The following is a 12,436-nucleotide window of genomic DNA, read 5'->3' as shown; positions in this document are numbered from 1 at the left end:
GAGTGTAAAAGCTTGTAGGTCTGAACATCTTTAAATCATCTTTGTGTCCTTTTACAAAATAATGAATGTTTCTTTATCAGCTGTGGGACAAAAACAACAAACCATTGCAAAAAGAGACAATCACAATAAAATAGCAAATGCAGCATACACACACACACACACACACACACACACACACACACACACACAAAAAACAGCATTATGATTTTCTTATTTTACTGCAAAAATATGTACTGTCCATGGTTGTTTCTGCTTATCTGTTGTCTGACTGCACTTGATGGTGCTCTAGTCATTGGCTTTATGATATAAATTGGCCTATATAAAGAAAAGATAAAGCAAGGTGTGACATCTACTGGTTTGCTCCTGACAGGATCTCAGGCCCAGCGCTTCACACCCTCTTGTGGCAAAACTTAATAACAAAGCTTCCATAACTCTTCTCTTACAATTGCACTACACCTCTGTTAGTGTTGGAGGAGAACTCAGATCCTTTAATTAGGTAACAACACCATATTGTCGGAAAAGTCCAGCATTTAAAAAAGCCTCAAAATGTACAATAACACTCTTAAAATGTATATAATATATTGTTGTATTATGAATATTGATAAATGAATGTGTTATAACTTTAGCTGCTGGTAAAGATGGAGCTCATTTTAATTATTTTATACTCTGCTGGATGTCTTGTGAATTTACAATAATAATACAATATCATCCTGATATATGAAAATGCATCATTACAGTTTGTATTAATTAGCCAAAACTGTAAATAAAGCTGTCAAATAAATATAAAGTATTTACCTATAACATGGAGTGAAGTATGAGTAAAAAGTAGCATGTAATGGAATTACTCAAGTAAGTACAAGTACCTCAAAATTATGCTATTAAAGTACTAAATCAATTTATATAGTATAGAAGTAGATGGGTGCAGAGGGTGCATGACCAGGTGGATGGAAGGATCAATAAAATGTTGGACTTTGACCATTTGTTTTCTGTTTTACATTCAATGTTGGTTTATTAAACCACAATGATGATCTTTCCCAAACAAAAGAAAACTTTTTGTGAGAAACTCTTAATTGCTTGCAACTGAAGTGGAGTTGAGTGGAATTGATTTCTTCACCTAACACGTCTTTCCTAAAATGCTCATCCTTTCAATTGAGGTCAGTTTCAGGAACTGAAAGATGATGGATGTTAATATCACTTTACTGTCAGTTCAGCAGTTTGTGATTGTGTGTGGCTTCTTCAAATATCTGTGAAAAGAGAAGTTGACACAGGGCTCCGTAAGCATGAGGCCATCGATCAAAATCATCCTAAACCCCCACGACAAAACCTCAACCTTTTTTATTGTCTGAATTTTAATCATGTGAACTGTTCGGTTGTATATTCTGAATGTTGTTTGTACTTTACCTTAAATACAACATGATTAAAGCATTCATGCTCAAATTCCCAGAAAATACAAAGGACGTGACTTTGTTTGTGTTTCTGTCACAGAGACTCCAACACTGTGATGTGTTTTGTGGTTCAGGGAAATCACAGCAAAGTGAGACATCCTCCTTGCTACCCACATCTCTCTGGATGATCTTGGTTCCATCACGTAGTTTGTTAAGACACTGATGATTGTATAACACAGCACAAACTATATCTGAGTTCCTGTTTCCTAAACTTTATCTGATATGTAATGGATGATAAATACTGTTAAAAAGCCTGAGCCTTTTCACTCTGCAGAGCAGCTTGTATCCTCAACTCTTCCCCCTTATTTTATTAGCACATATAATTATGTAAGTACAGTATATGGTGCTGTTTGAAATGTTTTCTTTTTTATTCTATCGTAATTTAAATGTTTGTATGTTATATGTATGAGCTGCACGAAGGGGCTACAATTGTCATTTCACTGTGCTTTGTTGCAAAATTACAAAAAATAAATCTCAACAACTAAAAAAGTCAACACAATTGATGTATATTTTTTTGTAAGGTCTTTTGTGGCGCATACCTTTTTAGAAAGGTGGCTAGTGCCTCGAATAAAGTTGATTGATTATTTTTATCATTATTCTATCATATGAATATACACGAATGCGCACACACAAACACACACACATATGTATATACAGTATACGTGATCCTATTATTTGCAAAAAGACTTATCAAAATAGATTTCACAGCAAATAACATAATCATTCTACATCGGATATTCAGACATTGCAGTCCTTTGGTTGACAGCTGATTTGATCAGATAGGAGATTCTGTGTCCGCTCTACAGCCTGCAACTGCCAGTGAGTGACCATGTAGACAAGAGACCTGCTCTATTCATTCTCTCCTGTCCTTTACCACTTACACACCAGCCTTAAGATGAAAGATGTATCATGTTGCCAATTAGATTTCAAATCCAGCAATATATGATTTATATTAGTTTATAAAGCTCAAACCATTTAGCAGGTTTATGTAGTTTTACACATTTTGCTATTTGAATATCCTGTTTTTCCACTTAAACGATTGTTTTTACTCTTCTGTATAGATGAAGTGAGTGTTTAATATGGAAATAAGAATGTGCCCTTGTTACTCTCAGGCAGGGGTATTTTAAAGGGCATTTTCTTCTACAGCCACCTGAATCTTTTCTTAGAAAAACTGAACTTGGACCACGTAGGACTATATGCAGTGTAAGCATTGAGTTTTCCATCTAACAGGGTCAGTTACAGGTAATCTGTCAGCTTATGTTTTAATTGAAACATTTAGGTGAGAAAATAAATAATTCAGTGTCTTCAAACTCTTGCAGTTTAAAGTAAAAGGCACTGACAGAGCTTCTGAAAACTTGGGGGGTGGGAAACCCAAACCATGCATGTACTCCAAATGGTTCAACAACAGTTTTGAATTTACTTTGGGCTGCACTGGGATCATTTGAAAAAAAGAAAAAAAAAATCAGAAATAAAAACTAGTTAAAGTCAATGGAGCACAGAACCAAGTCAAAAAAATACATGTTTATTAAAAATATGTGCCTGCAAAATGTATTGGAGTAGAATTATGACTGGACAGCTATTGAGCTTGAACAACACTGGTGGAAGAGAAAAGAGGACTGTGACTGAATCAGAGACGGACTGGAGGAGTTTCTTCACACTGAAATGAAACTTAAAACTTAAAGCAGGAAATAAGAGTGTATGAAGGAAGTGCAGCCAGCAGACGGATGAACACTTTCACACAGTAAGGACACACCGGTGCTTCTGCATAGACTCTGATCAGCCGAGCGAGGATGAAGATGAGGCTGGTTCAAGCTCTTCTCTTGATGGTAGTGATTTTAGCACTGGTGAATGTAGCATCAACTGCGACAAGTTGGACGACACCAGGTGAGCACACACACCAAAATGTCATTTTTTTCATAAACATAAATTACTTCCTGGTGAAAAGCAGCTTATATAAACAACACCAAACCACACTTTTAGACAAAGAAACTAACACAGTAACATGTCCAAAAAGGACGTAAGAGAATCTTAGCGTGTGTGTGTGTGCATGCGCATGTCTGCTAGATAAACAGGTAACGCATTTCAAAGTAAAAACTTCCTATTGTTATCTTGATGAGAGAGGAGTTGTCTCCCAGTTGAAGGCTTCATACTGGCTCAGTATGATTTGATATGGACAAGTGCATTATTAAGCCTGACATATGTTACAGAATTAACAGTAAACATATAAAATAACATATTAATAACATATTAAAGCAATGAAGAGGGAGATTGTTATTGTTCTCACCTGTTTGCCAAAGTATTTTTTACTTTGTTACCTTTGTTTGATATGCAAACATCAGTAATGTGGATATAATGATTAACAGGGTAAAGGGAAGTATTAGAACAAGTTGAACAGTCTGGCAAGTTCAGAAAATGACATGAATTTCCTGTATGTAGCCTTTAAAAGCAGGAAACTACAATACTTAAGCCATATCATAATGTAATGATATCCAAAATCGAAGACGATGTATGGGATAGTCTCAAATCACTATAGCAATATGATTTTGATATATGACCAAGCCCAAATTCTGTTTTGTTACCTACTGTTTTACAAATCGCTAACTGCTAGCCCAAGCCGGCGTGCAACCAAAACCCTCGAATCCCCCAGACATGTTTGTTTTCCAGAGAGCAGAGTGTCTTTGTCTCCTTTTCTTCTGTTTACATGGTTTTTGATTGGTTTTGAAATATAGTATAAAAACAACAACTTGGGACAAAAAAAAGGTTTATAAAGTGAAATGACATATTTTGAAAATCCTCCAAAAAGTCCACAAAAAGTGACTTCATTCCAGTTGAGGGAGTCAGTGAAATCTGTGACTTCTGCTCAGGGATAGCACAACACAAAAACATCAGAAACAAATGAAACCATTTTACTTCCACTTTATGATGTTTGTGCTGCAAGCCAGTTTGGCTGCATTCAAATGTCGCCTTTGTGTCGACGTTTGTACCATTTTCAATTAAAGCAGATGATTTCTCAAACATTCACACTCATGTTTATTTTTATTTAAACCGATTAATTTATGGCTGAGTGCCGGAGGCAGAGTAGAGAAAGTATTAAATTGGACCAAGATGTTGCTGTTTTCGGTCATTTTGAGATTTGTTGAAAATAACAAAAATGTAGTATGTCACCAAACTTCTACTTAAATAGTGTTACAAGACAATTTAATCTGATTAACACGGTAGGCTATTGTGTTGTATATACCATGGACTAGGTTAATACTCAATTCTTAGTGGCTGCAGGGTGACGTTATCAAATCTAATTTAGATCTAAAGAACTCCTTAACTAGTTCTGGTGAAGCAATGAGCTGTAGCCTGTATCATAAATGAGCAGCACTGGCATCAAATGGCTTCAGACACCTCAGTGTTTGAAAAAAAAGAAGAAAAAAATCTGTAAATCTGGATCATCCTCGGAACACCACAAGATGGCAACTGTCTGTCACACACAAGCTTCAAGAAGTAGCCTACACTGTCCCTCTGAAGTGAAGTGATTGTCTCACAAACTAATCACTACTTCAACTTGCTGCTTCAGGCTGTGGCCGACAATATAGACTATATACTTTGTGTTATTTGTGCAAATCTTGATATATGTTCAAGGGACAGTGGCATAGCTGGCTAGCTAGCTGGTCCATTATGTTGTCACAGAGACAGAGTTAATGATTAAATGCCATGATTAGAATTAAGCACATTAAACCTTGAAACATTTATTGGTGCAGAAGTAAAAACATTTTTTTTCATATATGCCGACATCTTTTTCATTATCTTTCTGCAGGACCTCATGGATTAAATTTAAATGGGAAGATGTTCACCTTGTCTCTTAATAGAGGAGGAATTTCATTCTTTCCACCCTCTTGGCCTTCCACTCCTTCCTCCACCACCAGTCCCTACTACAGCACCACCAAGCGTTCCTACAGCACCACCAAGCATCCGTACACCACCACCAGGCATCACCACCCCACCACCAAGCGTTCCTACAGCACCACCAAGCGTTCCTACAGCACCACCAAGCATCCGTACACCACCACCAGGCATCACCACCCCACCACCAGGCATCACCACCCCACCACCAAGCGTTCCTACAGCACCACCAAGCATCCGTACACCACCACCAGGCATCACCACCCCACCACCAAGCGTTCCTACAGCACCACCAAGCATCCGTACACCACCACCAGGCATCACCACACCACCCCCAAGCGTCCCCACACCACCACCACGCGTCCCCACACCACCACCACGCGTCCCCACACCACCACCAGGCATCACCACCCCACCACCAAGCGTTCCTACAGCACCACCAAGCATCCGTACACCACCACCACGCGTCCCAACACCACCACCACGCGTCCCCACACCACCACCACGCGTCCCAACACCACCACCACGCGTCCCCACACCACCACCACGCGTCCCCACACCACCACCACAGCACCTTCTGTTAGAGGTAAGTCTTTTCACACACTAGCTTTCATCACCAAACAGAAACACAATGTCGAGATATGATAACCAAAATGTTTCTGCTATTAAATAATATAATTTGGATTCTTGTGTGGGAAACAGCAGAACAGGAACAGAATTCATCAGTGTTCCCCCATCAAAAGGCTTGAGTTATGTTCTCCATTATGTTCTCCAGACTAAAGCTGCATTTAGTGGATCCTGACCACAAGGGAGCGGATAGACGGAGAGTAATTTATACATATGAATTAAAGTCTTTTTTTGTTTTTTTTTGTTTTACACTTGCCTTACTTAACATGTGTTAGCTTTTATGCTGAGCAGACATCACTGTTGGGGGGAACACACTACAAAAGTAAGGAGTTACAGTATCGTTTTAAGCAGTGATTAAGTAATATGACAGGGTTATAATAGGATTAGAGGTACTATTTTTTTTTACAAAACTATGTCCATTAATGCAGTACCACCAGAAATTAAGTGTTTTCAGATGTTTTTCAACCTGGCCAGACCCACCAGGTCGCCTATGACCTGTTTAAGATGACGTTTGTTCCAGGCTACTCAAAAAAAACAGTTTAAACTTTTGTCAAGCTATGCATGGTTAGATCAGTTAGATTCTCCACAGTTAAGTCATTCAGTTCATTCAACAGAAATCACAGGAACCGAAGAATAATTAATTCAGATTTGAAGGCATTTTAAGCAAAAAAAAACAAAAACAAAAAACTGTATTTTTGTGGACACGGTAGAACAACACTAAAAAGTTTTTTATAATCAGCAGAGACCAGGTTAATCTAAGTGTAGTAGTAAAACAGTATTACGCTCTCTCATGTCAAAATGCACGTTATACTTAGAATATTTTCAAATTATAGTAAAATGTCATACATAGGGATAGTCTGCCAGAGGAGATTTAACAGGTACCTTTTTACAGTGGTTTCAATTGGCCATCTCTGACACTTCACCCAATTAGATAGAAACCATAGGTCATTCAGGTGTTAAGCTGTGTGTACAGAACATTTGCATTACCTCAACATACTTTATCTATACTGAGGCTGGATTCAGATCAAATCAGCTGTGAAAATTCAGGTCTTCCCATTCATTTTAATGCAGGTATCCTTTTCTGAGAGAAAAAAAAATGCAGCTAGCTGCAGCAAATAAAGTTGAGACGGACTTAACTTTTGGTGAATAGAAAAATGTTGCAGTGGGGAATCACATAAGCTGGTGGTCAGACTTAAAGAATTAATGACTTGTTACATGTAGCATGTGTATTCAGTCAGTTTGGCTTTATTTACTAGTCGAAAACACATCTGTGGATGCTATCAATCAGTGTAGGACTAGCATGCTTAACCTACTGTGGCAGACGCATGACCGCAGATCATAAACAGAGCATAAACAAAGCAGAACTGGTATGGAGAACCATCAGAGTGAACAAATGATTCTAGCCGGATCAAGATTTTTATGACACAAGGTGGTGGGAACACTACACTTACTGTTCACAAGGGATCACCAGAATCAACACAAGATTAAAGCACCCTTTAGCTGCTTTAAGTGTGCAGTATATCTGGAAGTTATAGTTATGCTAAGACAAATGAAGCCCTTGTTTAAAGGGGCTCTGTGGGACTGAACCCTGATAGCAGCTGCTTTACAAATTATCCCTTGTTATTCATATTCTTAAATAACATACAACTGTGGTAATGAGTTTGTTTTTTATTTTGTCAACTAGAAATGGTCAGTTACTTATGTCCACTGATCCCTGCAGGTGTGTCGGTGTGTCTGCGTTACCTCACCAACACTGTAGAAAATAGACTCTTCACAGTCAGTCCATCCAGGATGCCGCTGCAGGTGACCGTCAATCAACTTGGTTATTATACACTAAGGTTTAACTCATACGGTTACAACACACTGTACATGAAACCTAGCATAAGATTCTGGTCAAACATTGGACCGGACATCTGGAGCAGAGTCTGTTTCACCTTGGACTCCATGAAGAACGTGGCCCAGGCGTTTAGCGGCTCCAACATCAGCATCAGGATGTTGTTACCTTATCAGGTGAGAACAGAGGAGTGCATACTGAACCAAATTCATCTTGTTCAGCATTTTTGTAGCTATAGTCTGATAATCAGACTTGACAGACAGATGAATCCTGCAATGTTCCATGACTGAAAATGGCTTTGACTACAGGTCTACAGACAGTTTAGTGTCTTAAATCTTATCTTCATCATGTCTCTAATATATATCTGCTGTGTGTGTGTGTTTGTGTGTGTGTGTTCAGTATGTCTGGTCAGGTGAGCCTGTGATTGAATTTCCAGGTTTTGACGGTCAGTTGACAGACGTCCAGATGTGGGATTATCCTCTCAGCTATAGAGAAGTCTTCAAGTACATGAACAACGGTGTCTACGGGTATGTGTGTGTTTGAGGTGTGAAACTGTTGTACAAACAATTAAAGTATCTCTTTGCCTTAAAAACTAATTATAAAGACGACACAGCCAGAAGTCGCATTAGTGACACAGAAATCTAGTTTTGATAAATAAACAAATAAAAGCAGTAAAGGACGGTGAGAAAACCACATGAGAGGAATTGATGATGAGAGAATAATGATTGACATGATAAAACACAATGTAATTTTACCATTAAATGTAATTTCCTATATATTATTATTATGTTTATAACTATTTTTTTTGTTATTTTAGGCCGCACCACGGCTCTGTCCTCACCTGGTCCTCCATCAACTACACTCCCAGTGGAAACACGCTGTTGGAGGACGTCTATGAGTGGGAGGCGAAACAGCAGATCAGCGGCAGGAGGAGAGGCCGTCGACCAAAGGGAGGGAGGAAGAACAGAAAGTTTGTTAATGTGGTGGAAAGAGAAGAGGGAATAAGAGATCTGCTTTAATGAAACATACAGAATGTGTGTGAAAAGCTGTATGATCTTCAGCTGTGATTTCTTCCACAAGAACGATCATTTGAGCATTTATCCAATCAATAATTAATCATTAATGAAACTGAAACATTGCTGATCTGATAAACGTGTGTGATTATATTTCCTTTGTTTCCTAAAGTTTAGGCCAAAACCCCCAATGTGCCAACAACATTTTGTGTCATTCTAACGTGTGTTAAGCTTTTACTAACTGAAGATGGATATCACACTCTTTAGGGGTAGAAATAATATATCACCTAGCTAATTTGACTGATTTTGGCTTTACTGTTCAGATTGTAGCACGGCAACCTTCAGTACTGCAGATGGTCCTGAAACTCCTTTGTGGTGCATACCTTTTGAGAAAGGTGGCTGGGGCTATGAATCAAGTTTACTATGATTATGATATATAAGAATAAGAAGAAGAAAAAGAAGAATATTTTTGAGCTTCTATGTCTAGAGCCTACAACAGCCAAAGAGTGATCATGTAGACAGAGGACCCACTCTCTTTGTCCTCTCCTGTCCTGTACCACTTACACACCAGCCTCTGGATGATTGATACATTAACCTTTATAAATTTAACAAAAGTCAACATGGTTGTTGTGGCTTTTTATAAATCATGTTGAGCTGCATATATCAGAAAATTAGCTAGTGCCATGAATAAAGTTTATTAGCATTACTCTAATATGTGTTTTCATCCTTTAATCTGCAAAAAGACTCTTCTCATGTCACAGCAAACACCATAATCCATTCACACCTGAGATCCTGAGATTGAGATAAAAGTTTCTATGCGCGCCTTAAAGTCTACAACAGCCAATGAGCTATTATGTGGACAAGACACCCGCAGTTTTCTTTATCACCTCTCCTGAGTCACTTACACACCAGCCTACAGGTAATATGTCAAAATGTCATCAATGAGATTTCAAATTCAGTAACATATATATCAGTTTTTAAAACCCCAAACTTGGAAATTCTGCAGGTTTATGTATTTTTTTTATGCATTTTGCTAATTGAATAGGCTGTTTGCCACCTAAGCACTTGTTTTTGACTATTTCATATGCATAACATTAGCATAAATGTGGAAATACAGTGCTATTCAACAAAAACTATGCATGTACTCCAAATAGTTCAACAATAGCTTTGAATTTACTTTGGGTCAGATTGTGATAGGTGTTTAAGGGTAATCTTACATAAGAGTCCAGGAATAAGAGAAAGCAATTCTTGAGTAATTAAAAACTGTTCAAATATATAAGTAAGTACAAGCGTGAATGTAAAAGACTAGACTGTTATTGTGCAACACTGCTGGGAGAGCAAAGGGGAGTGTAAATGAATCAGGGACAGGCTGGGGGAGTGTCTTTACACAGAAATGAAACCTAATGCGGCTGCTCATGTCTGAACCAACAAGTGAGAGTAGGAAGGAAGTGCAGCCAGCAGACAGACATACACTCTCACACAGTGAGGACACACAGACACTTTTGCAGAGACTCTGATCGGCCGAGCGAGGATGAAGATGAAGCTGGTTCATGCTCTTCTGGTGGTGGCAGTGATGTCAGCACCGGTGAACGCAGAATTCAAAACGACAAGTTGGACGACGCCGGGTGAGCACACACGCCAAATGAACTCACACTGTGTGACAAGGTGAATGTTATTGTGTGTGTGAGGTTTTGAGCTTGCTAGTTAAAATGACAACTGGTTTCTGTGTTATCTCTCCCTTTCTCTTTCTGCAGGACCTCAAGGAATGAATTTAAAGGGGAAGATGTTCACTTTGTCTCAATATGAAGGAGGAATTTCATTCTATCCACCCTATTTTTCCCCCACCCCTTCCACTACTTACTACATCACCACTGACATACCCACCTCCACCTCCTATCCCTGGACCACAGCACCTACTACTAGAAGTAAGTCTAACCACAAACTAGTCCTCATAACCAAACAGAAACGCAATGTCAGGATATGAAATCAAAATTACATTTTAATGTTCAGATTTGCTCTCAGATGTATTTCTCCTGTTAAGACGTGCAGCTATAAGATGAGATAAGATGATAGAATTTAAATTCTAGATCATATCTGAATAACAACTGGCTGCATTTCAAGTTTGTTTATTATTGTGTCAACTAGAAATGGTCAGTTACTTATGTCCGCTGATCCCTGCAGGTGTGTCGGTGTGTCTGCGTTACCTCATTGACTTTGGACAAACAAGTAACCCCAGAATCTTCACACTCAGTCCATCCAGTACCCCTCTGCTGGTGAACGTTGATCAACTTGGTGTTTATACACTAAACTTTAACCAATACAGTTACAACACACTGTACATGAAACCTAGCATAAGGTTCTGGTCAACCATCGGACCGGACATCTGGAGCAGATTCTGCTTCACCTTGGACTCCACAAAGAATGTGGCTCAGGTGTTTAGCGGCTCCAACATCAGCATCAGGAAGTTGATACGTTATCAGGTGAGAACAGAGGAGTGCATACTGAACCAACAGATGAATCCTGCAATATTCCATGTCTGAAAATGATTTTGTCTACAGGTCTACAGACAGTTTAGTGTCTTTTATCTTCATCATGTCTCTAACATACATCTACTGCATGTGTGTGTGTTCAGTATGTCTGGTCAGGTGAGCCTGTAATTCAATTTGAAGGTTTTGACGGTCAGGTGACAGACGTCCAGATGTGGGATTATCCTCTCAGCTACAGAGAAGTCTTCAAGTACATGACCAACGGTGTCTACGGGTATGTGTGTGTGTGTGTGTGTGTGTTTTAGGTGTGAAACTGTTGTACTGTTGTCTTAAAGACTTATTATAAAGCAGTCGCATTAGTGACACAGAGATCTAGTTTTGAGAAATAAACAAATAAAAGCAGTAAAGGACAGTGAGAAAATCACATGAGAGGAATTGATGATGAGAGAATAATGATTGACACGATAAAACACAATGTAATTTTACCATCAAATGTCATTTCCTATATTTATTTTTATGATGTTTATAACTATTTTTTTTTGTTATTTTAGGCCGTACCGCGGCTCTGTCCTCACCTGGTCCTCCATCAACTACACTCCCAGTGGAAACACGCTGTTGGAGGACGTCTATGAGTGGCAGGCAAAACAGCAGATCAGCGGCAGGAGGAGAGGCCGTCAACCAAAGGGAGGGAGGAAGAACAGAAAATTTGTTAATGCTGAGAGAGAGAAGAAGCAATTATAGATCAGCTTTAATGAAACATACAACATGTGTGTGAGAGGCTGGATCTTCATCATGATTTCCTTAACGAGAATAATCATTTGAGCATTTATCCAATCACTAATTAGTCATTAATGAAATTCAGACATTGCTGTTCTGATGAACGTATGTGATTCAGTGTTTCCCACACATTGACTAATTTGTGGTGTCATTTTTGATTAGTGTAAATAAGCTTTACTGTTCTACAGGAGTTTGTAACTTCCTGGAAAACCATAAAAATGTTGATGACTCATCATGCTCTAGATGTTCTCATGTTCATTTTTCGTATAATAAATACTTACTTTACTTTATGATGCAGCCATGGATGTATAGAAAGAAAAATGTTGTCAGAGAAATGTGTTGTTAGGGGGCAAACTTCACAGA

General features: G+C 38.6%; 2 protein-coding genes across 2 annotated transcripts; both read left to right on the top strand.

The window, feature by feature from the left end:
• Positions 1-3,136: 3,136 nt before the first annotated feature.
• Positions 3,137-9,516, top strand: LOC119020367 (mucin-5AC-like). Its single transcript, XM_037099612.1, has 5 exons — positions 3,137-3,329; positions 5,251-5,922; positions 7,684-7,973; positions 8,197-8,324; positions 8,615-9,516. The coding sequence occupies exons 1-5, from the start codon at positions 3,236-3,238 to the stop codon at positions 8,814-8,816; spliced, it is 1,386 nt and encodes a 461-aa protein (XP_036955507.1). The 5' UTR covers positions 3,137-3,235; the 3' UTR covers positions 8,817-9,516.
• Positions 9,517-10,208: 692 nt separating this feature from the next.
• On the top strand, positions 10,209-12,363 carry LOC119021272. Its single transcript, XM_037101460.1, has 5 exons — positions 10,209-10,435; positions 10,565-10,735; positions 10,992-11,290; positions 11,443-11,570; positions 11,848-12,363. The coding sequence occupies exons 1-5, from the start codon at positions 10,342-10,344 to the stop codon at positions 12,035-12,037; spliced, it is 882 nt and encodes a 293-aa protein (XP_036957355.1). The 5' UTR covers positions 10,209-10,341; the 3' UTR covers positions 12,038-12,363.
• The last annotated feature ends 73 nt before the right edge of the window (positions 12,364-12,436 follow it).

Source organism: Acanthopagrus latus, chromosome 6 (assembly GCF_904848185.1).
Source record: "Acanthopagrus latus isolate v.2019 chromosome 6, fAcaLat1.1, whole genome shotgun sequence".
Classification (NCBI taxonomy): domain Eukaryota; kingdom Metazoa; phylum Chordata; class Actinopteri; order Spariformes; family Sparidae; genus Acanthopagrus; species Acanthopagrus latus.
Note: the sequence above shows the minus strand (reverse complement) of the source record. Positions and strands in the feature narration are given on the sequence as shown.

Bases quoted from the DNA above. Each gene is read 5' to 3' on its own strand.
- LOC119020367 (XM_037099612.1), top strand. From the start codon at position 3,236: ATGAAGATGAGGCTGGTTCAAGCTCTTCTCTTGATGGTAGTGATTTTA. The intron at 3,330-5,250 runs GTGAGCACACAC...ATCTTTCTGCAG, and splicing joins GACAAGTTGGACGACACCAG to GACCTCATGGATTAAATTTA. The intron at 7,974-8,196 runs GTGAGAACAGAG...GTGTGTGTTCAG, and splicing joins GGATGTTGTTACCTTATCAG to TATGTCTGGTCAGGTGAGCC.
- LOC119021272 (XM_037101460.1), top strand. From the start codon at position 10,342: ATGAAGATGAAGCTGGTTCATGCTCTTCTGGTGGTGGCAGTGATGTCA. The intron at 10,436-10,564 runs GTGAGCACACAC...CTCTTTCTGCAG, and splicing joins GACAAGTTGGACGACGCCGG to GACCTCAAGGAATGAATTTA. The intron at 11,291-11,442 runs GTGAGAACAGAG...GTGTGTGTTCAG, and splicing joins GGAAGTTGATACGTTATCAG to TATGTCTGGTCAGGTGAGCC.